The 24901-nt window shown below is 41.2% G+C and overlaps 1 protein-coding gene across 1 annotated transcript; it reads left to right on the forward strand.

Annotated features, from left to right (window-relative positions):
* Positions 1-993: 993 nt before the first annotated feature.
* On the forward strand, positions 994-24610 carry SYNM (synemin). The gene is made up of 4 exons (XM_068410475.1): positions 994-1891; positions 7717-7841; positions 15514-15587; positions 17109-24610. The coding sequence occupies exons 1-4, from the start codon at positions 1106-1108 to the stop codon at positions 20915-20917; spliced, it is 4794 nt and encodes a 1597-aa protein (XP_068266576.1). The 5' UTR covers positions 994-1105; the 3' UTR covers positions 20918-24610.
* The last annotated feature ends 291 nt before the right edge of the window (positions 24611-24901 follow it).

The raw sequence follows: 24901 nt of genomic DNA on the forward strand, positions 1-24901 counted from the left end.
GGGACAGAGCGGAGAAGGGGGTGCAGCACCCAGAGCAGATTGGTGTGGGAGAGCTGTGCCCCAATCCCAGCTTTGCGGGGCTTGTGCCAAGTTCCAGCCCTTTCCCTGCGTGAGCTTTTGTTGGGAGCGGACCTGAGCAGTAAGCGCAGAGGTGGGAGCTGGGCTGCCTTCGGCGAAGCAGCAAATCTTTGCAAAACTCCCAATGCTGCAGCACTGGGTGAAATTTAAATGTGTGTGTGTGTGTCTGAGAGAGAGAGGGAGAGAAAGAATGCCTGGGGAGATGAGAAATGTTGAAATGAGTCACTCTTCGTCTTTTTGTCTAATTTGGTAGATAATACCAGGGGTGATGCTTCACTGGCTCCTTGCTGAGCAGCTCGTGCAGAGCCAGCTCCAGTGCAGTCAATGAAAGGAATTCTCTGGATCCAGCCCATATATGGTGCAAAATAAGGCAGAGGAGAATCGGGCACAGGGACGTGCTGGCTGCGGGCACGTCTGCCATGCGTTAAGCCCAGGACGCGGGATGCTTTTCTGTTGTACAAAGATTTTATGAGTTGTGACAGAAGCTCAAAATTAGAGACGTTTCAGTGGCTTCCTCAACTTAAAAGTGGCGTTTTAAAATGCCATTTGACGCTTTATATTAACTTAAGCCCAGCCACAGTACCGTAACAGCAGCTGATGGGTCACAAACCGAATAAATACCTCCTGGGGAACAGCGTTCGCACGGCGCTGTGATGGAAAAGCGGGCTGAGCCTCAGCCGGCAAGGACAAGGATGTCGTGGAAGGGGTTTCGCGAGGCCGGTGCTGGGCTTTACCCTAAGCGGGGCTTTGCTCCCTGAGCGGGGCTTTGGCTTCCCCCTCGGAGCGGCCCGGCGGGAGGCGCCAAGCGCCCGGCAGGGGGCGCCGCAGGGCAGCGGCTCGGGGGCGGGGGCGGGGCCTGGCGGGGCGGGGCCGGCGGCAGCAGCGGCGCCGGGCGGGCGGCGGCGGGCAGAGCCCCGCGGCGAGGCGGCAGCTGCGCAGCGCCCGCAGCCCGGGGGCCAAGGCGGCCCCGACCCGCAGCACCCGCAGCCCAGGGGCCGAGGCGGTCCCGACCCGCAGCTCCGGCAAGATGTGGCGGCGCTGGGAAGCGGGATGGGACGAGAAGAGGGAGCTGCAGGAGCTCAACTCCCGGCTGCGGGTTTTCGTGTCCCGCGTGCGGGAGCTGGAGGAGGAGAACCGCTTTCTGGCGCGGGAGCTGGCGGAGCTGCGGGAGCAGGAGCTGATCGGGCTCCGGGTGCCCGAGCAGGAGCTGGCCTGGCTGCGGATGCAGCTGGAGGAGCTGAGCCGGGCGAAGCTGGAAGCGGAGCTGGAGCGGGACGGGCTGCGGCGGGAGCTGGAGCAGCTGCAGCTGCTGGGCGCCGAGGTGCTGGCGATGCGGCGGCGCCTGGAGCCCGAGCTGGCCGGGCAGCGGGAGCTGCTGGAGCGGCTGCGGGGCGAGTGCGTGGCCCTGGAGGAGCTGCTGCTGGAGCTGCGGGCCGAGCACGGGCACCTGGCGGAGCGGCAGCGGCGGGAGGCGGTGGAGGTGCGGGAGCTGCGGATGGACCTGGCCGCCTTGCCGCCGCCCTTGGCCGGGCTGAGCCTGGAGGAGCTGGAGGAGACCTACGAGATGCTGCTCAGCCAGAGCTGCCGGGAGACCCTGCTGCGCTACCAGGAGCAGATCCAGGTGCTGCAGGAGCAGGAGGCGCAGCGGAGCCGGGAGAACCTGGAGCTCCTGCGGGAGGAGAGCCGGCAGTGCCGCCAGCACCTGGAGGACCTGCACCGCCAGGGCCAGGAGCTGTGCGGGCTGCGGGAGCGGCTGGAGCAGGAGCTGCTCGCCATGCAGGACCGCCACGGCGCCGAGGTGGAGGAGTACCAGGTGCGTGGCCATGCCCCGCCGCCGCCTCGGGTCGGCCCCTGGGCCCAGGGGGACACGGGCCTCTCCCAGCCCCCTTCGCCGGGACCCCCTGGCCTTGCCGCTTCCTTCCCACCCTCTGGAGCTTGTTCTGGTGCTCCTCTGACTCTCCTTCCGCCCTCCCGCTCGTTTTTCTCCTTCGGTTCTGGCCTCTCGTGAGATGTGAGCCCGATTCCCATGACCCTGGCACTCTGCTCCCTTAGACTAACTCCCACCCGTCCTGTACCCTCTGCTGCGGAAAGTGCCTAAACCCCCCGAAGGCTCCCTCTGGCTCTGCGTGGGCCATGTCTTCGTCGCCCCACTTTGCCTCCCTGCAGTAGGATTTCCCAGGCTGAAAGAGAAGGTGGCCCAGGAAGAGCTTGTTGCTGCTGAGCCCTTCTCTGGCAGAAGCAGGGAGTCCCTTTGAGACCCACTGCTCTGCTTGGGGGGAGCTGGGTGCGAAGGGTGGGGATCAAAAGGGAGACACTGACCCTGAGGACATCTTCCTGGTGGCAGGTGCTCCCTTCCCAGCCTGCCCTCGGCAAGTACCCAAGAGCATGGAACTGGAGTGTGGGCTTGCCAGGGCTTCTGCTCGGGTTGGCATCAGCACATGGGACATGGAACAGTCCCTGGGAGCAGATGAACCGAGTCCCTGTGCAGTGGGACACGAAGCTTCCCCTCTAGCCTGAGACTTGAGGTTGACCTGTTGCGATCAGAGAAACGATCTGAATTTTCTTCCTGCCTTACACACGCTCCTGTGCACCCTCAGCCTAGAGAAAAGCCTGTGGGCCCCAGCATAGTTAAGGAAACTTGTAGTTGTTTAAAGGCAGGAAGGCTCGTTACTGTGCTACAGGCGGTGAGCAGAGTGGGAGTTTTTTGAAATAAAACTTCAATGACGTAGGTGACTGGTATGTGTTCGAGGTGGATGTTTGGTGTTGTTAAACCAGAGGGTTTATAGTGTCTGTAGCTGAGAATTTGCTTGTTGTCAGAATAACGTTTGGTGTAATGATGTGTAATCGCCCTGTGCGTGTGAACAGATCAGCAAATGCCGGAAGAGCAAAATATCAGTTCATCAAATTTAGAGCGGAGAGCACGTATTAGATCATCCAGACCATCGATCGCTTTCCTGAGGGCAACATTTCTTTTGTTCATTGTTAGACCTTTTATTAACACTCTGCTGGCGCTCGGTGTTTGGCTGAACCCGTGTGCTAATGAGCACATTGTGTCCAGCAGCCCCGGTAGATTATGGAGATGCTGGGAGAGGGCTGGGACCTGTTGCTGCGTGTCTGGATTTTGTACGTTGTTGGATTGTTTGCAAGTTGCATAGTTTGCAGATGCTGTGAACTGAGGCAGATGAGGTATGTAAGAAGTAATCAGAAAGGCTTTTAACTTTTAAATATTTTTTTTTTTCATTTTTGACAGGACAATTCATCCTTCCAATCATGCATGTAAACATTCCCAAAGCTTTAGGTTATATGTAAATCCCTCATTAATTAAATCTGTCCATCAGTCAAAGCCAGGTGAAATGTACAGAGGAAAAAAAACCTCTTAATATTTTTCCCTGGTTTTTAAGGAGTATAAGTTCATATAAATGTACATAAGCCTACTAATATGTAAAGTTACTTTGATTTCCAAAATATGTTGTTCTTGTCCATATTTGCTATTAGGGATTTGTAATGAAAATTTCATTGATCTTCAGTCATCACTGCTCGAATTGAAAACCTTTAAATAAGGTGTTAATTTAATAAGAGCATTTTGTATAGCTCACTGTCCGTGCTGCAAGTTTTTCTTCTAAAGCCAGTTCAAATGGGTGTATTCAGATACCAAATCTTTCAACTTAGCAAGGTGGTTTTATACCAGTGTGTTGTCTCCGCATCTGGTTGTATTTTTAAAGAATTTTATTCAGAAGAGCAAGTGGAGACAGAGCAACCCGTTGTAGAAATCAATCAAAATCAGTGTATGCCCTTGAATTGTCCTGATTCAGTACTCAAAATGGATTATTATTTTGATACCAAGATAACAAACTTCTGTTTTACTTTCACAAGCGTTTGGTGTGATATGGATTTTAGAGGAACAATAGCTTCAAATCTTAGTAATACAAGAAGGAAAAAATAAAAGAGCTTTGATAGCCAACCTGAAAACATGAGCTGTCCTATCTTTGGGTATATATCTAGATAACATTTAAATTCTGGTGAGAGTGGTATCATAAGGTTTATAACTTCTGAAGGGTTTGATATTTAAAATGTTTGGTTTCTAATGAGAAAGGCCTTTTCCAGTGGCCAGTCTACTGTACATGAGAAATAAAATATCTTTTGATCACATCCAGGAAAAAAAAATACAGAATGTGTAGAAGCAACCGTTTCAGGTTTTGTTCTTGTCATCAAAGCTTTTTTTCCTCCCTTGTTGTTTCTTTTATTGGTGAAAGTATGTTGAGCATGGATTTTAAACTGCTCTTTACAGAGCAGTTTTTCCATGGTTATTTATTGTAAAGTGTCACATAGAAATGATATGTATGTGCAGATTTAAGTCAAGTGATTACTGTTCATTGCAGCTGCAATGGCAATTAGATTTATTCATATTTTCCATATATCATCCAGTCGCCTTATATGTCCATCTTTGCCTCCTGCACCGTCCTTAGCCTCACTGAAGCTTTCAGCAGTGTTAAATAGAAATATATATTTGGAGTTACAATTTAGCTGAACCAGGCAAGCTGTAAATCATACATTGTTTGGAAAATTTTCACTGGCCCTGGGTGCTAAAGGGATGAACTCAGTCGGTCTCTTACTTCTATAATTTTAGCTGGGTGCTGTGACAATACTTATGCAAGAACTCTCAGTGACTTGAGAAAGCCCTTTAGTTTTTGGATGTAAAAATGGCCACAGTTCATCCTGCTGCTTTGAAACGAGGCAGATATTTTTCACTAATATGGTGGGTTTAGGATCGGTTCCTGCGTCAGTGTTGTGAGCTCCAGAGAAGAAGGAAAACATCTTCTCAAATGAACATAAAATATCAATGTCGTGTGCATTTTTTTGTGTACCAGTTTCTAGCCGCTAAGTGCAAAGTGTCAGTTCCTCCCCTGCTGAGCGGCTGAATGAGCTATGGGATGGGTAAATAGTACCAGATGGAAGGGGCTGGAGCCTGGAAACCTCTCTGTTCCCTGAGTAGGTGCAGCTTGGACAACCCAAGTATATTCTTTTCCCCATACTGCCCTTCTAAAATTTCCCACTGCTGCCTGGAAAGGAACATCTGAAGGGTGAGAAAATCACTTCTATACAGTTACTCAGTTCTAGCAGGACATCATTGGGATTTGGGAAGGGAGAGGGGCACGGGATTGCTGTGGTTGGGAAACAAATCTTTCCAAGAAAGTCCTGTGTGAAGCAAACACAGCTGCAACAATACAGGTTACCTTTTGCAAAATGGAAGTTCATTGGCTTGCAATCTCCTGAACTTGGCCAAAGTGGTTTATGTACTTTTTGCCATGCTCGGACACAGGACTTAAGACCAATTGTCCTCTGCATTATGTTTAAACTTCAGTGAGTGGGGGTTAGAGGGGTGGCTGTCTGCCACTGGGTCTATACAATGCCTGCTCCTGTTGGAATGAATTCCTTTGGAACTGTTACACAGCTGGCTGAGTTATGTAGCCCCTTATGGTAATCATTAGGACACTGTATTTAACTCAAACTTTTGGATCCCAAGTGCTTTCCAAATCCAGTGGGTAGAATCACAGAATCACAGAATGTCAGGGATTGGAAGGGACCTTGAAAGATCATCTAGCCCAATCCCCCTGCCAGAGCAGGATTACCTAGATCATGTCACACAGGAACACGTCCAGGCGGGTTTTGAATGTCTCCAGAGAAGGAGACTCCACAACCTCTCTGGGCAGCCTGTGCCAGTGTTCAGTTACCCTTTCTGTAAAGAAGTTTTTCCTCATATTTATGTGGAACCTCCTGTGTTCCAGCTTGCATCCGTTGCCCCTTGTCCTGTCAAGGGATGTCACTGAGAAGAGCCTGGCTCCATCCTCATGACCCTTGCCCTTTACATATTTATAAACATTAATGAGGTCACCCCTCAGTCTATTCTTCTCCAAGCTAAAGAGAATCTAGGTGGCTTTTCAAATCCAGACTGCAGACCTTTTGGGTGAGGGACCCAAGTTCCCATGTTTTAAGATATGTCTTAAGCCATGAATATCCTTGGTCTTTCAGAGCTCCACCCACTGTAGTCCAGTGTACAGATTCCTTATATAGATTCTTCTGGGACTGCAGCAAGACCTGTGTATAGTGAAGCTCTTTTTAACACATGTTTAGGTTAGTTTCTATGTTTAATTGTGGAGGCAACAAACACCTGGATCACTTCATGTTCTGTAATTGGAGCTCTTGGCACCTTCAGGGGTTGGTCCCATAGAGATCCAGTCTTTCTTGTCTTTTGCTCCTTTTGCTGACTCCTGGTTCTGGCAACACCCTGTCCATTCTTGCTTGGTAGCCTTTTCCTTTTAAAAGCAGGGCCTGGCACTTTTCTTCCCTTCTCATCTTGGGATTTTCCATTGTGTCAGTTCTTGGACAGGATTGTTGCCTTAGAGCTGTAAAGGTCAGCGGTTCTGCTTGCCGCTGTGCATGACCGTACAGGACGTTACCTCCATTGCAGTCTGGATGAGGCTGTTGGATGGCTGATAGTGCTTTTTCAGATTATGCAGATATGATTTGTCTTCTGCCATAAAAAGTGAGTTTTAAGGTACACCGAAGACTGTAGGCAAGGTTTGTCATGTCAAAAAAAAAATCAGTGGAATCGCTTAAAAACAGCTGCAAATGTAAATGAAGAAATAGATTGCCGTGTGTTATATAGTGATGTACCCACACGTATATGAAAATAAAGGCATCTTCCCTCATAAAGCTTTCTTTTTACTTAAAAAAAACCCAAAACAACCAACTATTAATGTTTGAGATGCCATCACTTTATATTCTTAGTTCTTAAACCTTACTTCTGCCTAGCGTATCATAGTGGCATTAACTAATCTGGGGAGTCCCCTGCTGTATCTTCATTTTTATGCTCTTGCTCGTACTGTGGTACTCGAACACTTGCTGTACATAAATGTTGTCTTTTGAATTTTTTAGAACTAGACTATCGGTGCCTTGATTTTCCAGTTTGTATTACAAAGTATTTGTTCGGATGCAATCTAAAACACGCTCTCATGAATCCCTGCTCAGTGTTGTAGGCCTGTATGAGATGTTGCTCTGTAAATGACAGCTCGGTGTCCATGCACAGTGCAGAGTGATGTGAACAAAATAGAATCAGGCCTTTGCAGAGATTTAATTTCTGTCTTCCCAGCCCCCAGAACAAAGTATAATCTATAGCATTTTGTTTAGCATCAATCTGCTGCCTGAGAAGGACTGATCTGGGTTAGGAGATTTAATAGTTTCCTCACTGTAGATAAAGAACCGCACTGAACAGCGAACACTGGTGCTTTTAGTTCTGAGTCTGTACTGAACAAGCTCCTCTCAATTATTAGGGGAGGGCTTTTTTTTCGAGAAGATGGCAATTTATCCTTCATGTGAGAGGTAACACCAGTGATTAAAGCACTTGCTTTCTGCAGTGTTCTTTTCAAGAGCATGAGAGTCAGTTGTCTTGGTCTAAATCAAATCTTAATGTTCTGTTGCATAAGTCTTCGTTGCTTTTTCAGTCGTGTACAGTTATGCAGTATTTAATTGTCCATTTAGTATTTCAGAGTATGTTCAAATTTAGATTATTTTGGACTTTGGTATTTTTCTGTTAGTCTTTATATTAGTTCAAAACTAAAAATCAATATTTCTGTTTAGAGGATAATCGACGCCCTAGAAGAAGAAAAGCAGTTCCTGACCATGTCAATCACAGATTACCTGAAGGACTATCAAGAACTACTGCAGGTGAAGGCAGGCCTCATCCTTGAAATTGAAACCTACAGGTAAGAATTGCGGTCTCACTCAATTGTCTAATTGGAGGATAATTTAAATCCCTTTTTATAGGTACGGGAGCCCCACTCATCTTCTTTCCAGCATTTAAAATACAGACAGCTGCTTTTAGAGTCTCAGAACAAGACTCCTTGCTTGTATTACGGTTTGTTAAACAGAGTGAATGGACCCCTAGTATCAGTTTTTAGCTCTCTGTTGGCTTGTTCTGTGATGTGGGTCACCAAGCCATTCTGTGCTTCATTGTGCTGGCTGGGAAAGGAAGATAACACCCCCTCAGAAGGCTGCTAATACACGTGGAGTTGTCTGAGATCTCTGGGAAAACTGTAAGAATAGTAAAATACCGTTATTCATTAGTAACACTGATAAAAATTACCAGTGGGCAGAGGTGACTGGAATTTGATCACTCAAGCAAAACTATGTCTGGTAGTAATTCATTCTTTTCCTTTGTCCCTAGAACGACATGTTACAGAAGCCAATATAATCCATGGGAATCCTATTAATTTTGTACAAATATAGTGATATGTAAGAAACCTTCTTACTCCTGGTCAAGATGATATCAAATTGATGTGAATTGTTGATGCAATATTTGATTACAAGCTGAGGAGCCGGTATCCCTAAATTGCAATCAATAAAGCATGAGGTAGTGTAGCTGCTGTCTGTCAACTTATATGGCACATTTCATTGTTTGAAGAGGTTGACTAGCGTCCACCTGCAGCATCAATACAAGTAGTGAGTTCCCCATTCATGTTTCAGTTGTAGGATAGTGGGAAGATAACAGAAAAGTCTGTTTGATTAAATCCTGGCTTTCTCCATCCTTGGTTTCTCACGGAAACATGTTTGGATCAAGTGTGAGATACATTAGCAGAGATGATGTTTGCTGGTATCTTCAGTACTGTATATCTCTCTAGCCACTTAGTAGCTGTGGGGTTGAAAAGCCAGAGTAATTCTCCTCTCTGGAGCATCATGATGTATCAGTTGGCACCTAGCATAAAAGTGATTCAGAAGGAAGAAAAAAAACCCCAAACCTATGAATTAGAGGAAGATACTACCTTATTGTAAAGATCATGTTTTGTTTTGTTTGTTTTTTACAACTAGCACAATATTTTCAATAAATTTCATTGAGATGTTGATCTTCAAATACAGAGAAGTGCAATTCTTATTAAGCAAAGTAATAATTTGCAAAAATTTAATGTCAGCCTACTTTTGTATTCTTTTTAAGGAGTATGCTTTAGTCATTAGCTTGTCTATATTGTGTGCATTATTCATATTCAACCTGCGTAAACAGACAGTGGTATTACCGGTTATATATGATATATGCTACTGTGTCCTAAAGAGTTAACACTGTGTTCTAAGCGTATAACATTGCTATGAACCAGTAAGCATCTAAGTCTGGATAAAGATGGCACCAGCTGAATTATGGGTGAAATGTGTAGACTAAAGCAATCCACTGCCAAATATGAAATTTAATTGTAGTTGCATAGCTGAAAATATGAGAAGCTTGAAAGAGTAACTTCTGAGTAGCTTGATAACAGACTAGTGAGCAAAGGATGTCTGTAGTCCATCAAAGAGCAAAAATGGTCTGTTCAAGATGCCTTGAGTATTGTGTGCTGTGAGGTACAGAGCAAGGCTGGCTTCTGGATGAGATGAAATCACAAGCAGTATGTGGGACAAGTAATGTGCAGTCAGTTGGTGAACAACAGTACTTGGATGTTTGTTGGTGGAGTGGGATCCCTGTGATCTTGGAAAGCCAGTAGTGTCTGGAGCATTGTGAGTGGAAGAGAAACTGTGGAAACAGTAGCCAGGTGTGATCCTTATCTGTGTGTGTTAATTCTGTTAACTTTGCTAAAACGTATGATTCTTCTAAATTTGATCCTAGCTCTGATGTTGACTTTTACTGATGTTGCTTAAACTTTATCCCTTGGTTTATTCATCTGCAAAATGGGATTAGCACTTTCACAACAACAGAATCATCAGAATTGTTTCAATGATTAGTATTCATCCAGAAGTAGGAATGATAATGCTCAGATATTGAGTTGTTTGGACATGCACTTAGTTAATAAGTGAACCCTCAGTGCTTCTGCTCTGTAAAACCTTGTAAGCCCATTAAATTCTGGAACTTCTCCAGGGGTCCTGTCACTGCTTATCTGAGCATTATTGGTTTGTCTACGGATTCCCTGCCCTCATTAGTGAAAGGAGAACAATTCAGCATCACCTGTAACACGTGTTTGTCCTCCAGTTAAGAAGCTCCTTAACCTGTACGGTTTCTTCATATGATTGTAGTGAATGCAACTTGTATCACTGATTGCATTGGTAAGGCAAACTTCAGTCGACAAACGAGCATCTACCTACTGAAAAAGACCTACAGATGAAAACAGAGAAATGGGCCTTGCTACAGATCAGAAAACATGCTATCTGATGCCTGCAAATGAAAGTCTTTTAAAATATCACAAGCTGAAAAGTGATTGTTTTGATTTGTGTTTTTACATTTATGTAAATTTACCTATTCCTCTTTTCTTCTTATTCTCCCTTCACTTGAGAAAATAATGCCTTCCTTACTGTATGCCTTTATCAACACTGCTCTGGGAGGGAATCGGTATGGATCCAGTTAGTAAGCTGTCTAGTAAGAGAATTCTGGACTGCTCATCTATGTACTTTTTCAAATCCTGTTCCTCTCCCAGGTCTTTTTATCTGTGATAACCAGGGCTTGTGAAGCCAGCTTCAGTTTGTTTTCAAGGATGCTGGCATATACCCTTGCTTACGCACATTGGGAACGAAAGGCACCTATTCACACTTACTTCAACATCCTGAACTTCCATTGAGAAGTTTCCATGAGGGCCTTGGCGCCTCCTCTCCTCCTGGCCTTATAGGTTAAGGGTGTGGTATCTGGTCTACTTTCTTTGCTTTCTTTGTACCTCCCACCCTGTGTTTTCTCTTTGTTCTACAACTCCTACAGGTCCTGTTTTAAAGCCAATTCTTTCCGTTAGTCAACATTGCTCCTGGACTGGCAAGAAGGATCATTGTTGCAAGAAACACCCTTCCCCAGGGACCAAGTGTACTTCCTCTCTGATTCAGCTCACTCTTCCTGCTCTGGGAGCTGAGGCTCACTCAGGAAGTGAAATATGTCTTATGTGGCTTTATGAAATACCTCATGGGAATCTTCATTCCCAATCCTTTTTCACCAGTGTTGAAGTAAATATTTCTCAAGTGTCTTGCAGTTTTGTTCTGTGTTCTTGGAACCCTGCAAAACCACAACTACTTAGACTATGCTTAAGTTTTATTTCCAGAGAGAAGTGCTGAATTATTCACTGTGTAAGACTCTTAATTTTAAAAGGAGATAGAAAATCTGCATAGGGTCAAAATTACTATAAAGCCTTTCTCCTCAGCTATCAGAATTTTCTTCTCTTCAAATATCAGAGACTGCCCAGAGCCTCTGCCATAGGTTAAGTAGTTTTTCTGCCTTCTCTAAAATATGTTGTTGTCGAAGGGTAAAAGATTTTACTTTGAAATTCTATTGTCATGCATATGTTCTGTTTCTAGGTTACCACCCTGCATTTTGAAGCAGCAGAGGCTACAAAGTTGGGTTTTTTCTTCTTTTTGTCATGGTCATTGTCAGGACCTCTTAATACACTTGTCACGCATACTTTCCCATCCTCCTTAGGTTTGGTTTCCTCCATCAACACTTCTTCTGACCTTTTCCATGCCTTCCTCTTAAGAAATCATCACCAGCATTAAGGCCTCCTCAGCTACTCACCACAGCTATTTCAGTCAGTGTCATTATTTCTGGTTTACAGCTTGTACCATCCAATATGTCCTGTTCCTGTGTTTGTTTTATTTTGAGAACATTCTGCATTTTCTACACCCAGGGAATTTAACATGCAGTCAGTTACCTGCTGTCTTTCACACAGTCCTTGTCCTCCTGTCCCATGATGGAAAAAAGATGTGGCATAGCCTTTATTTCTAAAAATGCTTCCTCTGATCCACTCCCTGGAGAGTTTGTTGGTGTTTTTTTTTTTTTTCTAACTCCTTCCCAAATACCCAGGATAGAGAGGATGAATTTTTACAGCCTGCTGGCTAACTGCCGCCATCTGAGATGTTGGGTTTCCCTAGTTGAAACAAAGTCGTTGCTGTTGTGAATGACCATGATAACATTTTTACTGCATCCTTTTGTTTTTGGTAACTTTTCTCTCCCCACCCTAACCAGTTTATCTCATCCTCCTGCTTTCATGGGCTAGTTATTTCTGTTGTCATCCAGCACACTGCAGGGCTTCAGGCTGGCTAGCCGGTCCCTGCTAACTTTAGATAAATGACATTAATAATGAGATGAGTTAAATGTGCAGCTGGAATATTTCCTGGCAACACTTAAACTGAGTATTACACAATGTGGGTATATGTCATTGAGGATCTCATTTCCAGGAAGTAGCTGACATGGTTATTTTTTAGGAGAATGCTACTTGGAGGAATGTTTTTTATTACTGTGAATACTTAAGAGTTCATACAGTTGAGATTAACACCCTGTTCTTCAGGTAGTTTAAAAGCAGTCCTCACCACGAAGACGTTAAGTTTAAATGATCAGTATTAGGAAAGGATGCAAAGGAACAGAGAAGCAAAATGACTTGCATAAACTGAAGCTATGGTCAAGCTGAAGGAACCTGTGTTTGCTGGCTTCCAAGCCAGCGTTCAGTACATTACACTGCAGTTTCTCATGCTAGTTTATTAAGCCAAATTCAGTTTAACATTTTCTTCTTATCTGATAAGCTGAGGACATACACATTATGAACTGTGTACAGTAAAACACTGACTCGCTGTCCAGTTTTATAGAGTTTTCATGAAGCTTTGCCTTTCATTTTCAAATACAACGTATTTTTAGTGGTAATATTTCAGATCCAGCTTTTCTGTGTGCTGTTGCCCTTTGCCATATACAGTTACCTCTTGGAACTTATTTTTAGTGACTTCATACGTTGCTGCAGCAACTGAACAACTGTTGTTTTAACAGCAGCCAGAAATCCTTAGTCAAACTACCCACATTCCTATTTCCTTCGTCATGGTTAACGCTCTCATTGCCAGCTCCTTGATGCGTTTCTGCAACGTCACCACCGGCTTCTCCAGCACGTGTCTTTCAGAGCAATTTGTTTGGCACTCACTAGCATCATCAGATTAGATGTATGGTCTTTGGAACATTCTCTATATGTATTGAAGTCATCCAATTCCTATAAAGCCTCTCTTAACATGGAGGAAGATAAATTGCTTTTACTTTGTTTTTTTGACTAACAAAGTAGAAGTCAAGGTGTCCATCTGAGCCTGTTTTAAGGGGGGAAGTCACCTGTAAATATGTTAGGTAATTCTAACCTGGCTTTTCTTCTGAATCTAGGGAAATCCATGATTGCCAAGAAAACCTTACTAATGCTATTTTGCTGATGCAGCATTGTCCTAATGAATTTAGAGGCATTCAGAAACAAAAAGAAGCATAAAATGTCCAGAGTGTTCAGTCATGGGAAGTGTGAAATCTACAGGTGACATTTAAAATGCCTGCTTTGCTAATTTTGACAGAAATGCCCAGCAAATGTGTTTATACCACAATCCTAAAACACTTTCAACTCCCTCCCCTAGGCAGTCAGAAGCCTTGGCTATCATAATCCTCCAGCCTTACTCTTGACAACTTTAATGCTGCAGCTGTATCTTATCAGTGCGAAACATCTGGCATTTCCAAAACTGGAAATGATGAAACAGGTATCTGGCTAGTAGAAGTGAATATAAAACCACCAAAGTTACAGTACTGATAATGCCATTCCGTTGCATATTGAAAGAACCTGCCACAGAATTTCTAGGCTGTTGCACCGGAGTGCTGTGGTTGAGCACTTTTTTAGGGATAACATAGCTTGTGGCCTTGCAAAAGTGGAAAAGGGACAAACTGCTTTTTTTTTTCGAAAAACAACTGGACATATTTTATGTCAGACAGTACAAGCATATAGACAGCAGGAGGGAAGGAAAGCACACAAAGATTTCCAGAGAATTTATCAGGAATTCTGAGATCCAGTCTTACTGGATAACCATCTCTAAAACTTCTAGGACTGAACGACATCTCCCTAATATCTACTTTTTGTATTTGGAAGAAGCCAAAAATTTGGGAGGTTTTATTTTTGGTTTTGTTGTGGGGTTTTGTGGGTTTGTTTGGTTTTTTTTAGAGCAGTTTGGTAATTCTAGAGAAACTTAGTCTTTTTCCCCCCTGAGAGGACAAAAGTATGCTGTGTGCCTATTTGAATATTTTTAATGCAGAGCAATTACTCCTGAAAATGTTTTGCCCCTCAGTTGTCCTAATCTCTGTGGGAGATGTACCTTTGGAGTATTTTCCACCACCACAGAAAGGAGAAAATGTAGGGTTGTAACTTTATGCAGGAATAGAACAAGCCTGTGGCTGCTGTCGGATGGGTTTTAAGGGAGTGTGGTCCTTGTATGTGCATGCTGTATAGGGAACAAAGTTTGGCATAAAGGAAGGATAGCCAGTGTTCTCAAGCAGTCAGCTGGGTATAATGTCTCCAAGAACAGCTAATGGGTGTCACCAGCATAGAAGAGGCAACTCAAAGAGTCTCCATTCTGTGTGTCAGCACACCAAGAATAGGTAGTAGACAAAATTATGAAGCAGATTATCAACCATTGTTGCCTGGTTCTGGTGTTTGCTTGTACTGATATAATTTCCATAAGTAAAGGTAAGCAAAGTGGTGTCCTGTCCATTTCTGATCAAGTGCTGCTGAGTCTTGGTTGGTCAACAAGAGGAAGCCTTGACCACAATAATCCTGTGGAAGTGCTGGCTTCCTGGAACTATGGAAGCTATTAGAGAGTCACCGCAAAAAAGAATGAATGGAAGGCTGAGGAACAGAGGGGACAAACGGATGTCATTAAAAGAAACGAAGCAGTTTCTGTCACAAAGAATTTTCCTGGTCCTTTGTTACAAAATATGTTGTGTTGATTTCAGATTGAATAGCAACTAAGAATAGTTACTTTAATACTGTAGGTTGTTTTCTCCAGCACTAGCCAGTGTTTGACAGTAGAAGTAATACTTTCCTTCGATTTTCATTTGAACAGGAGAGAACTTACAAATCCTGGGTGTAAGAGTTACCTGGTATATCACACTGCAACACCACCTTTAGTACTGTATTACTAGCAGGAAAGCTGCTGATTATTTGCAATTTTTTTTTCATTTTTGCCTTTTCTTTGTAAAACATCTCCATGTGTTTCTCTGAGAAAGCTTTACTGAGTATCTGTTCAGTTTTTGTTGGCTTTGTTTTCTCCTAACCCTGTTATAAGATCATCATTCTGGAAAAATTTGCTAGATTGTATGATTCCATAATGGAAATCGGTGGATTTTGTCCATGTCAGGAAGCAATGTATTGACTAATGTGGAAGATTTGATCTAAAACTGTGCTGTCTGCTGCTGTCACCTACTGTAAGATTATTGCATTGTTCTTGTGAACTGGGCTCTGCAAACTAAGAGTCTGGAAGATGCTAAGGATTTCTCATTCCCAGTAATAAAAATACGGGGTGTGAAAAACACTCAGGATCTGACCCAACTGCAGGATAATTGTTTCAGTTTCTAAGACTTATAAATGTTAATTATTATGATTATTCTTCCTAATATTTTAATGGAATGCCTTTTTATGTGTTTTGCAGGGCTTTGTTAGAAGGCGAGAGCAACCAGTGGATTATTACATGGAGAGATCAGCATATAGGGAAATTGCCTCAAGGTAAAAAATGAATATTAAAAAATGAATGTTGAATTAAATTAAATGTAACTGGAAACTATTGTGATACAGTATTCCTTAAGAATACTTTTTATGAGTGTATTGCAAAGTGAATATTGAATTGGTTTTGAGTGTTAATATTTTAAATCAACAGAGTGCTATTCTAGGTGAGATAATTTATAAAATCGTGACTCAAGTGGAGAAGGTACGTAGGGAGTGATGTTTCATAGCTCTAATAGTGCAAGAACTTTTGGATGCCCAGGAGTCTTAAGAGTTTTGAAGTATAAAGGAAAAGGTATTTAAGAAAACATGTAGTTAAAACCATGGAATTCATCATCGTGAGGCATTGTGAGTGTTAAGACGTTTACATGGATTTAAAGAGAAATTTTAGCAGAGTAATGAAAGAAAAATCAAATACTTACTAAACATAAAGATACCATTTCTATCTTAGGAGCTGCAAATCTCTGGAGGCTGTGAGAGTATACCAGGGAAGTATCACTATTTAGTTGCCCTGTTCTTATACTCTTCCCTATGTACCTACTGTTGGTCACTGTAAACAGGATACTAGATAAGATGGACCTTTGATCTGACTACTATGGCCATTGTTGTTAATCACAGAATTAGTCTCGATAATACTCCTGAGTTTAACAATGTGTGGTCTTAAAATCATCAGACTATCATAGACAGTAGTCTGAGAAGAGATTTGAAGGCTGTATCTGTAGCAGTAAGTTAAACAGACTACGACCTAGGCTGAAACGCTCACATAGAATTGCCTATGTTGTTAAATTGTTAGCACTGTCCCTGGCACAGTTTTGATCTGGACTAGCCAGTACTTTTGCAGACCATGCTCAGGCATATTTAGTGGTTACCACAGACCAGGAAACACTACCAAGAGTCAGAGGAGATGTGGCTAGCTTTTTAGGAGTAGGACATTGGAGTTGTGTGGTGCTGGTTGCTCTTAGAGCCAGACAATGATTCCTTGTACATTTTATTAAATTGTATAGATATAGCCTAAAAGGTTCTGTATTTCTCTTCTTTGTTATATCTTGTGGCTATGAAGGGTAGTATTTGTGTTTTCAATTTCCAGTATGTGGTGGCAGGTATGCCATTAATTCTCAATAGGAACTGAGAAACTTCAGGCCACTTTGCCTAATGAAGCAAAAAAACCAAGCCTGGGATATTACCATATATTATTTAATAAGAAGTTGTAAATGTAATGAACATTAATATAAATATGAAAGGTGTCATTCTAAAGTAAATGCTAGTAGTAGCTCTCAACAGGTAAAATTAGCAAGAACTTGCAACTTAGTAAAAAGCTTTGCTTTCAGTTTTAATATAATTTATGCATAGACTTAATTATCATGCAAAACCTTCAAGAATGCCTTTACAAAGCTCCACTGAAAATGAAGCCATTATTTATTTCAAAAATTTAGTGTAAAATTTCTCAGTTCATGCCCTCTATTTTGTATTATTTTAGATACCAACCATTATTTTAATGTTTGGTTACCTATGCTCTTTTTGCAGATATTATAAACACTTCATATAACTACACTGATACTTACTCTACTTATCAAGAAAGAAATAGAAATAAATCTTCACCAGCTATCAGGATCACTGATACAAGACACAGAATGCCAGTGACAAATACTAGCAGTTCTGCACGTTACTTGGCGCAATCAACACAGGTTGGATCGCAGACAACAGCTAGTGGAAGAGCTTTTGGAAGAGATATATTTGGTTCAATATATCGCCCTTCAACAACTGTTACAAAGGATGAAAGGATTCTAACAGACCACAAAGAATTAAGACCATTTACTCCAGCATACAGTAGCTGGAAAACCACTGAAATGCAGCAAAAGACAATTCCAGAGAGAAAGAAAACAGAAGTTACAACTTCATCCACAGTATCATTTTCAAAAGAATCAGCACATGCTGAAAGATCAGACAAGGACCACAAGCCTGACACAAAGCCAGGGATTTCTGAAAATATAAGAACAAAACCAAGCTTCACTAGATTTCCGACTTATGAGCTGAATACCAATTTTAAACCGTCTAAATATGAAGCAACCGTAACTGAAACTCAGACCACACTAACAGAAAAAAGAGGAGGCAGCAAACCAACTGAAGAGAAAAAATCGCTGTTGAAAGAAAAAGATAAGCTAGAGAAAGAAACAAAGGAGGAGAAAAAGAAAACAGATGAGAAACCTCTTATAGAAGAAAGAAGCGTTGATTTTGGAAGGAAGACTGAGCAGAAAAAATATATCCGCGAGGAAGTCATTAACCAGAAGTTAACAGGGAGTGATATTTCTAACGCAAGAACTTTGAAAAGCGAATCAACCAAAAAAGATACAAATGTGACCTTGGAATCAAGAAGCAAAGAAGTCATTGAGATACCTATCGGTCTTGAAAAGCCTGCTTCCGGCAAAGAATCTCAGAGTAATAAAGAAATAAGGTTACAAGGTTTTAAAACTTCCATAGGAAGAGAAACAGATGACCATGTAACTAAGCCTGCTGAAATTCACAAAGTGCGTACGTCAGAAACGGAATCCAGTCTGAAAGATGAAGAGCGAATTAGTGACAGAAGTCATAAAATGGGTACTCTGTCAACTGAAAATATAGCAGAGAATATTGTTGCTGATATTCTTAAAAGTTTTACACAGTCTTCTAGTTCACAAGTATCAACAGACACGAAAGTGACCTATTTTAATAAGAAAGAAGAACCAGATGATGGGAAAATAAAGACAGAGATCACAGTGCAATCTCAAGTTCAAGAAAACATAGATATTTCTGGTGAAGCTGATGTAGGAGGTCTATCAAACCAGGATGTTAGAAAAGTGGTTCGAGAGGGTGTTGAGGGAACTCCTTCCAAAGAGGAGATAGAAGATATAGTACATCATGGCCTGAAAGGAAATGAGGGCAGAAAGAACCTATCTGTTAATGTTGAGATTGTAGAGGAGCCACTAGATTATGCCACTGATGAAAGGACTGATTTTTCAACACCTTTTGAAGTAGAGGAAGTGGAAGATACATTCCCTGAGAGGGAGAGGCGTTACGGTGAGGAGGAACAAAATGTAACGTTCACATATGAAGATGTTAAAAAGAAGAAACAACGCCATGAGAGTTTCACTCATGTGGAAGAAGTAACTGAGGAAGATGACTCACCTACCGAACACAAATATTTTGTATCTGTTCCTGATGATCATCCTATTACTAACGAAAAAGATGATGACTCAGTATATGGGCAAATTCATATAGAAGAAGAATCAACTATTAAGTATACTTGGCAAGATGAATTTTTGCAAGGCGCGCAAAGTAAGAGAGATGAAGGTGTAAGCTCTCCAGAAGAAACCTATCAAGTGGTAGGGGAGGAAGCAAGTGCCCATATTTTAAAAGAGCATCCTGAAGCTGAAACATCCCATGTTGAATCCATTGTTATTGAAAAAGAAATTAAAATTCCCCATGAATTTCAGACTTCAATAAAAGGGCTTTTATCAAAGGAAACGAAGGACCCTAAGCATCAATTGAAGGAAGCTTTGGAGCAGTTGGAGGGCAGTCTCCCAGAAAGTGTGAAAGAGGAGCTGTCGGCATTAACAAAAGAAAATCAAGCTGACTCTAGTAACATAGAATTTGATATCAAAAAAGTTGATCAGACGGAGGATGGTGGCTTGGTCAAAATTGTTGCTGAAGTCAATCTGTCACAGACCCTTAATACTGATGAATTTGATGTAGCTCAGCTTGGTGAAATAATTACAAGTGAGAAAGAGAAGGCAACACTGCACTCCCTGAAAAAAGAAAGCTCAGAGAGAGTTGTTGATGGTAGAAGCAATATAGATGTTTCTTCCCGCAGTGATCAATACACTCCTTTGGCTGATCAAGAAATCTATAACTCATCCACAATAAGGAGGAGTGGTGGTGCAGGGTATCATACCACTGAAGAAGTTATTTATGACAGTTCAGTTTTGGGAACTGCAGATTTTGGAGAAGTCTCTCACTCACCACAATCAACTGATGAGACCAAATCCATAAGGCATATTAAGGTTGGTCCAGCAGGAGTTCAGAGATTTGAGCAGATTGTATATGAAGGGCCTGGTTCTGAAACACTGGAGCTCAGTGCTGCAGAAGATCTTGTTCAGAAAGAAGGATCATCAGAGTTTAGCCGATCTGTGCGGCATTTTAGACTGGGTCCTAAAGAAATCCAAACCACAGAAGAAGTAATTTATACAGGCCCTATTACTACAACTGTAGAAGAGATTGATTCTGGAAATCTTTCCCAGAAGATTTCAACAGACTTCAGCCGGTCCACAAGACATGTCACAGTAGGATCAAGGCAAGTAACTGAAGAAGTCTCTTTTGAAGGGCCTGTTTCAGACTCTTTGGAGCTCAATAGCTCAGGTAACCTTTCTCAGACAGAAGGGTCTGTGGATGTCAGCAGATCAATAAGGCACTTTAGATTAGGTCCAAAAGAGATTCATACTGAGCAAGTTATCTTTGAAGGACCAATCTCCGGTAAAGTGGAGGTCAGTGACACTAGAGACTTCTCACAGACAGAAAGTTCATTCAGACAGATTCAGTTGGGTCCTCAAGAGTTTATGACCGCTGAAAAAGTAATCTACCAGGGGCCCGTCTCTGAGCACACAGAAATCAGTGAACTGGAAGACCAGACTCTTTCAGAAGGCTCAGTAAAGCGTGTTAGATCAGGTCAAGTGGGAGTTAAAACCACTGAACAAATCATCTATCACGGCTCCCTTTCTGAAACTCCACAGCTCATTAACAAAGAAGGACACCTTTCAGAGAATGAAGGAAGCTCAGATATCAATAGATCTTTCAGGCACGTTAAAGTAAGTCCTGTAGAAACTCATGCTGAGCAAATAATCTTTACAAGACCTACTTCTGAAACAGTGGAAGGTCTTTCGCAAACGGAAGAGTCATCTGAGAGCAGTAGGTCTGTAAAGCATATTAAAGTAGGATCCAAGGAAACATCCTTTACTTTTCAAATGGATGTTTCCAATATGGGTGGAGTATCTACAGTAAAAAGTGGAGAACAGCAAGCAACAATGCTCATATCCAATAAGCAAGACCCTTCTGTTAGTAGGTCACCAATTGTGGTTGAAAGTGACCAGACTGTAGCAAATGAAAATAAAAGAGGCTATGTTCTCTCCAGTTTTTCTCAAGATCATGGTGAAAAGGTAGTGGAAAAGTCACTTTTTGATAAAACTGTACAGTTGCAAAGAATGGTAGACCAAAGATCAGTTATTTCTGATGAAAAGAAAGTTGCTCTTCTCTATCTGGACCATGAAGAGGAAGACGATGAAAACGATGGACAGTGGTTCTGAAAGGACTCTTTAATGAAGTCTATTTTATATAGATTTTTGATTATCCTTTTTTTTTAAAAGAGAAAAAAAGGGATGGGAAAACACACTATTTAGATTATTAATAGTGGACTGAGTATTGAATCTAAGCCTCTACCTATTCAGCACACTTTTTACTTTATTGGAAAATTCATTTTTGGGAGAAATCTATTAACATGTTTTTCCTCAGAGCCCTGTGTCCAATAATTTCAGATTTTTCCACCCATAGAGACAGGAATTTGCTACTGGGGAATTCAAAGGATTGTATTTTTTGTTTTATAGCAGGTGAATTAATAAGTGTGTACTTGAATAGGACTTTTCCATTATTTTTTTTAAATACTGTATTGTACTTGGTTATTAAAATATTCAGCAATTCTGTTTAAAACTCAAGCTACTAACCACAAATATAACAGAATATAAGACTAATGAGAGTGGTAGGTAGCTGATTTTCAGTTCCATTTCTGTGTACCTATATGCAATACCTAATGAAAACGTTTTAAGATACAGTTATTACAGCTATAAAAAAAATACAATTCTGTAGGATCAAACTAAGCATAGCAAGAATTGAGAAAAATTATATTATGTGTATAGATAGAATGCAGTGCAAAAAAAAAGGTAACACTGAAGCAAGAATTTCTTACAGTGTTCATAATGAAAAATAGTGATTTTTATGGTTAGACAGTAGTACATTTAAAATCTTTAAAAAGAAAACAAATTTTAAAAATAGGCTGGATATTATTTCCACTGAAGTAAGGAGAACTCTTTACAGCTTCAGTGGCTATGTACATTAATAACATCAACTTATTTTGCAGTATATGGGTTACCTTGATACTAGGTATTGCTAAAAGTAAGTGTGAAGTGTCAAACGTTATTACATAATGCCTAATTTCTTAACACAGTGAAATTAGCTAATACGTGTGCTCTTCTGAAGAAAACTTGTGAAAATGGCATTGATGACATTTATGATCATTGCGCGTCAAGTCATTTCCAGATAATCCTTTCTTTGTTTACAAGGGAGAAGATGCCCTTTTCAATTACTAGCCCTGCAAACCCAACCCGAGGTTTGAATTTTCCTTTTTTTTTTTTCCTTCTGGTTGTAACATTTGTCTCTGGCCAAAGCTGGTTTCTACTTAAGTCATTTGAAAATAAGCTAATTTCACTTGGATTGCACATTGGTTAAATGAAGGACTTAATTTCACTTTACAATTATAGTTCAGTGACTTCAAAGTGTAGATCAGAAGCCAGCACCAGGAACTGTACTAAATTGTGCAGTGCTAGCAGAAGCAAAAATAGCAGCCAAAATGTTTTTGTCACTGGGGTAAGAAGATACCATACTGGACACATAGGAGAAATAAGATATACAAATGAGAAGCTGCTATTTTTACATGCGCACACACACACATGCACACACTCTCTCACACCTTCTCTGCGGAGTAGAAACACGCCTGTATCCGGATGGCTGTGTTGTGCCAGCCCGGTGGTCTCTGACTCAGAATTTTTCTCCTGTGGTTATGTAAGCATAGTTTTGTGTGTGCTAATCCAGATTAGAATCCAGTTAAACTATTTTAGTCTGGCATGGCTAGTCACTTTTCAGATTCCTTAGTATTAACAGAAGCTAGATTTTTCAAAATGACTGCTACTTTATGATACTGAATGTAAACACAGAGCTAAAGAGAAGCTCCATGCTGACTGACATATCATGCCGTTCCAGATACGGGACAGTTTAATTGTTGTGTGCCTTAGTTACTAAGTTTGAAACTGTACAAAGCTATCAGTGTTCCAAAGATTAACTGGTGAAGTTTGTCTGCACCGCAAAATTTTCTGTATGTTTTCCTCATTTTGTATAAGCGTGAGTACCAGCGTAGAAGAGGATTGAATATTTTTCCATTATGTACTATGAAATCATGTGTTGCAAATGGAAGTGTAACCAACAGCTGGAAAATTAATAGGAAACTGAGTTGTGTAGAAGCACTAAAGGCACGTATGCTAAGCTTATTTATACTGTTCACAGTGTAATGGAGAATGATATTTTTTCAAAATTACTCATGTGCTCAAAAAAGCTCTTGTGCTTCCATTTATAAATAGGGTGTTATTAATTGTAATATTTCTAATATCATCCTATACTTCTGTTTCCTTAGCTGACCCTATGATTTTAAAGATGGTAACATCTCTGTGTTTATTTTAATAATTGGGTGTAAGCTAGAATTTTCCAGCTAGATGCCTAACTGCAATCAATCACCTTTTGTACTTCAGGTATTAAATAACTGCATAAAGGAAGAAGTCAGGTCTGTAAGAAGCAACAGAGTTAAAAAAAATAGTAAGTTTTAGTTTTCTTGAAGTTTTATTCTAAGCTGAAACTTAAACATTCTCTGTAAAACAGATACAAGAATATCTGCAGAAAATGTATTTTGTAACCAAGAAAAAGCTACTTACAAGGTCAAACACATTTATTGATACATTGTGGAATCTGACAGCCATGTTCCTTAGGAACAAGTGTACGGACACTCTGTTATGTTTATCTTCACCTGCTCAGAGGATTATAATGTCAGATGAAGGAATAAACCAGTGAGGAGCAAGTGAATCATAAAATGTAGATGGCCTTAACATTGAAGGAGGGGGGGCGGAGAAATTATTATTGTTTCCACTGAGGCAACAGCTCTTTAAAAATTCCTTTACACATCACTGTCAGATGTAGTAGGTTATACAAAGATCTCTTTCTGTTTTGATTGTCTGGAGGGAAAAATTTGTTCTCTGTACTTTCTTTAGATCTATTTAAGATCAGGATTTTAATCAACTGTTGGAAAGTTAGTTTATTGTAGGGAACTGGAAACATGCATTAGCATAAGATTTAAAGATATGCACAGTTCCTTTGCATGAATACTTTCAGGCTGTGAAAACAAAGATATCTCATGTAAAAAGGGTTTAAGTTTTAAAAATGTTTGTGTAAGCAGCCCATTTTCCATTTAGTTCTCATTAACTTGAAACATTTTGACATAATGATAGCTTTTGGATAATACTACCTTCAGGCAACAAAATGTAGTTAGGTGGACAGTTGCATCCTGCAGGCCTAATGGTTGCATTTGCACGATCAGGCCCATAGGTAGATGCGTTACTACTAAGAGCAACTATAACCTACTGTCTGATGTACTAACTCACCCTATACAATCACTTTCTGCATAAGTTTTATAACCTGTGGCTGAAAGGATTGGTCATATAGCCTTGGTCAGCATGCACTTCTGAAGCTTACTCATATAAGTTGTGCTTTTCATTAAATACAAATAAGAACTTTACTGCTGAGTTTGGATTAAACAAAATGCTTTTAAAATATAATTAGTAATTTGGGGGGTAAAAACTATGTATTTATATGCTGATATAGATCAGAAGTGGGGCACACTGTTTTCCAAATGTGTAAACCACTGGTCTAGAAAGCAAATACAGCGTAGAATATGTAGAAAGATGTGTGAAAGACCTAGAACTCTGTATTGACTGATGTTTGTGAATAGCAGGTGTTTTAAAAGACGGTAAGAATGTTGAAACTGGGCTTGTTGATGTCAGCTGTGTGAACCTTTGCAGGCAGCTTGTGTTTTGGTCATTTGCAATGAAACTGCATTTTTGTGGTGGTACAAGCTTTGTGATTTTACACTTTTTCACTCTTGAGTATTAAACAATCAAAATCAATGCAGATGTTTCTCTTTCTTCCAGTCTCATATTTTTAAGGCTGCATTGTCAAAGAAGGACTTAGTGTCTATAAATATCTCGCTCTAAGGCCTCTCAGACTGAGGAGTTAATTTCGGTTCAAAGAATGAACATAATTTTTCATTCCAGCAAAGGCATAACTCTTTCACATTGATAATAGAAACAATGGCAAAACATAGCGTATTCTTTACTGCAACTACACAGAACATGGGTGGACAAGCAGTGTGGCTCTGAGTTCAACAGCAGGTAGTGGGAGAGGCAGAGTATAAAACA

This window comes from Nyctibius grandis, chromosome 11 (genome assembly GCF_013368605.1).
Source record: "Nyctibius grandis isolate bNycGra1 chromosome 11, bNycGra1.pri, whole genome shotgun sequence".
In the NCBI taxonomy this organism is placed as follows: domain Eukaryota; kingdom Metazoa; phylum Chordata; class Aves; order Nyctibiiformes; family Nyctibiidae; genus Nyctibius; species Nyctibius grandis.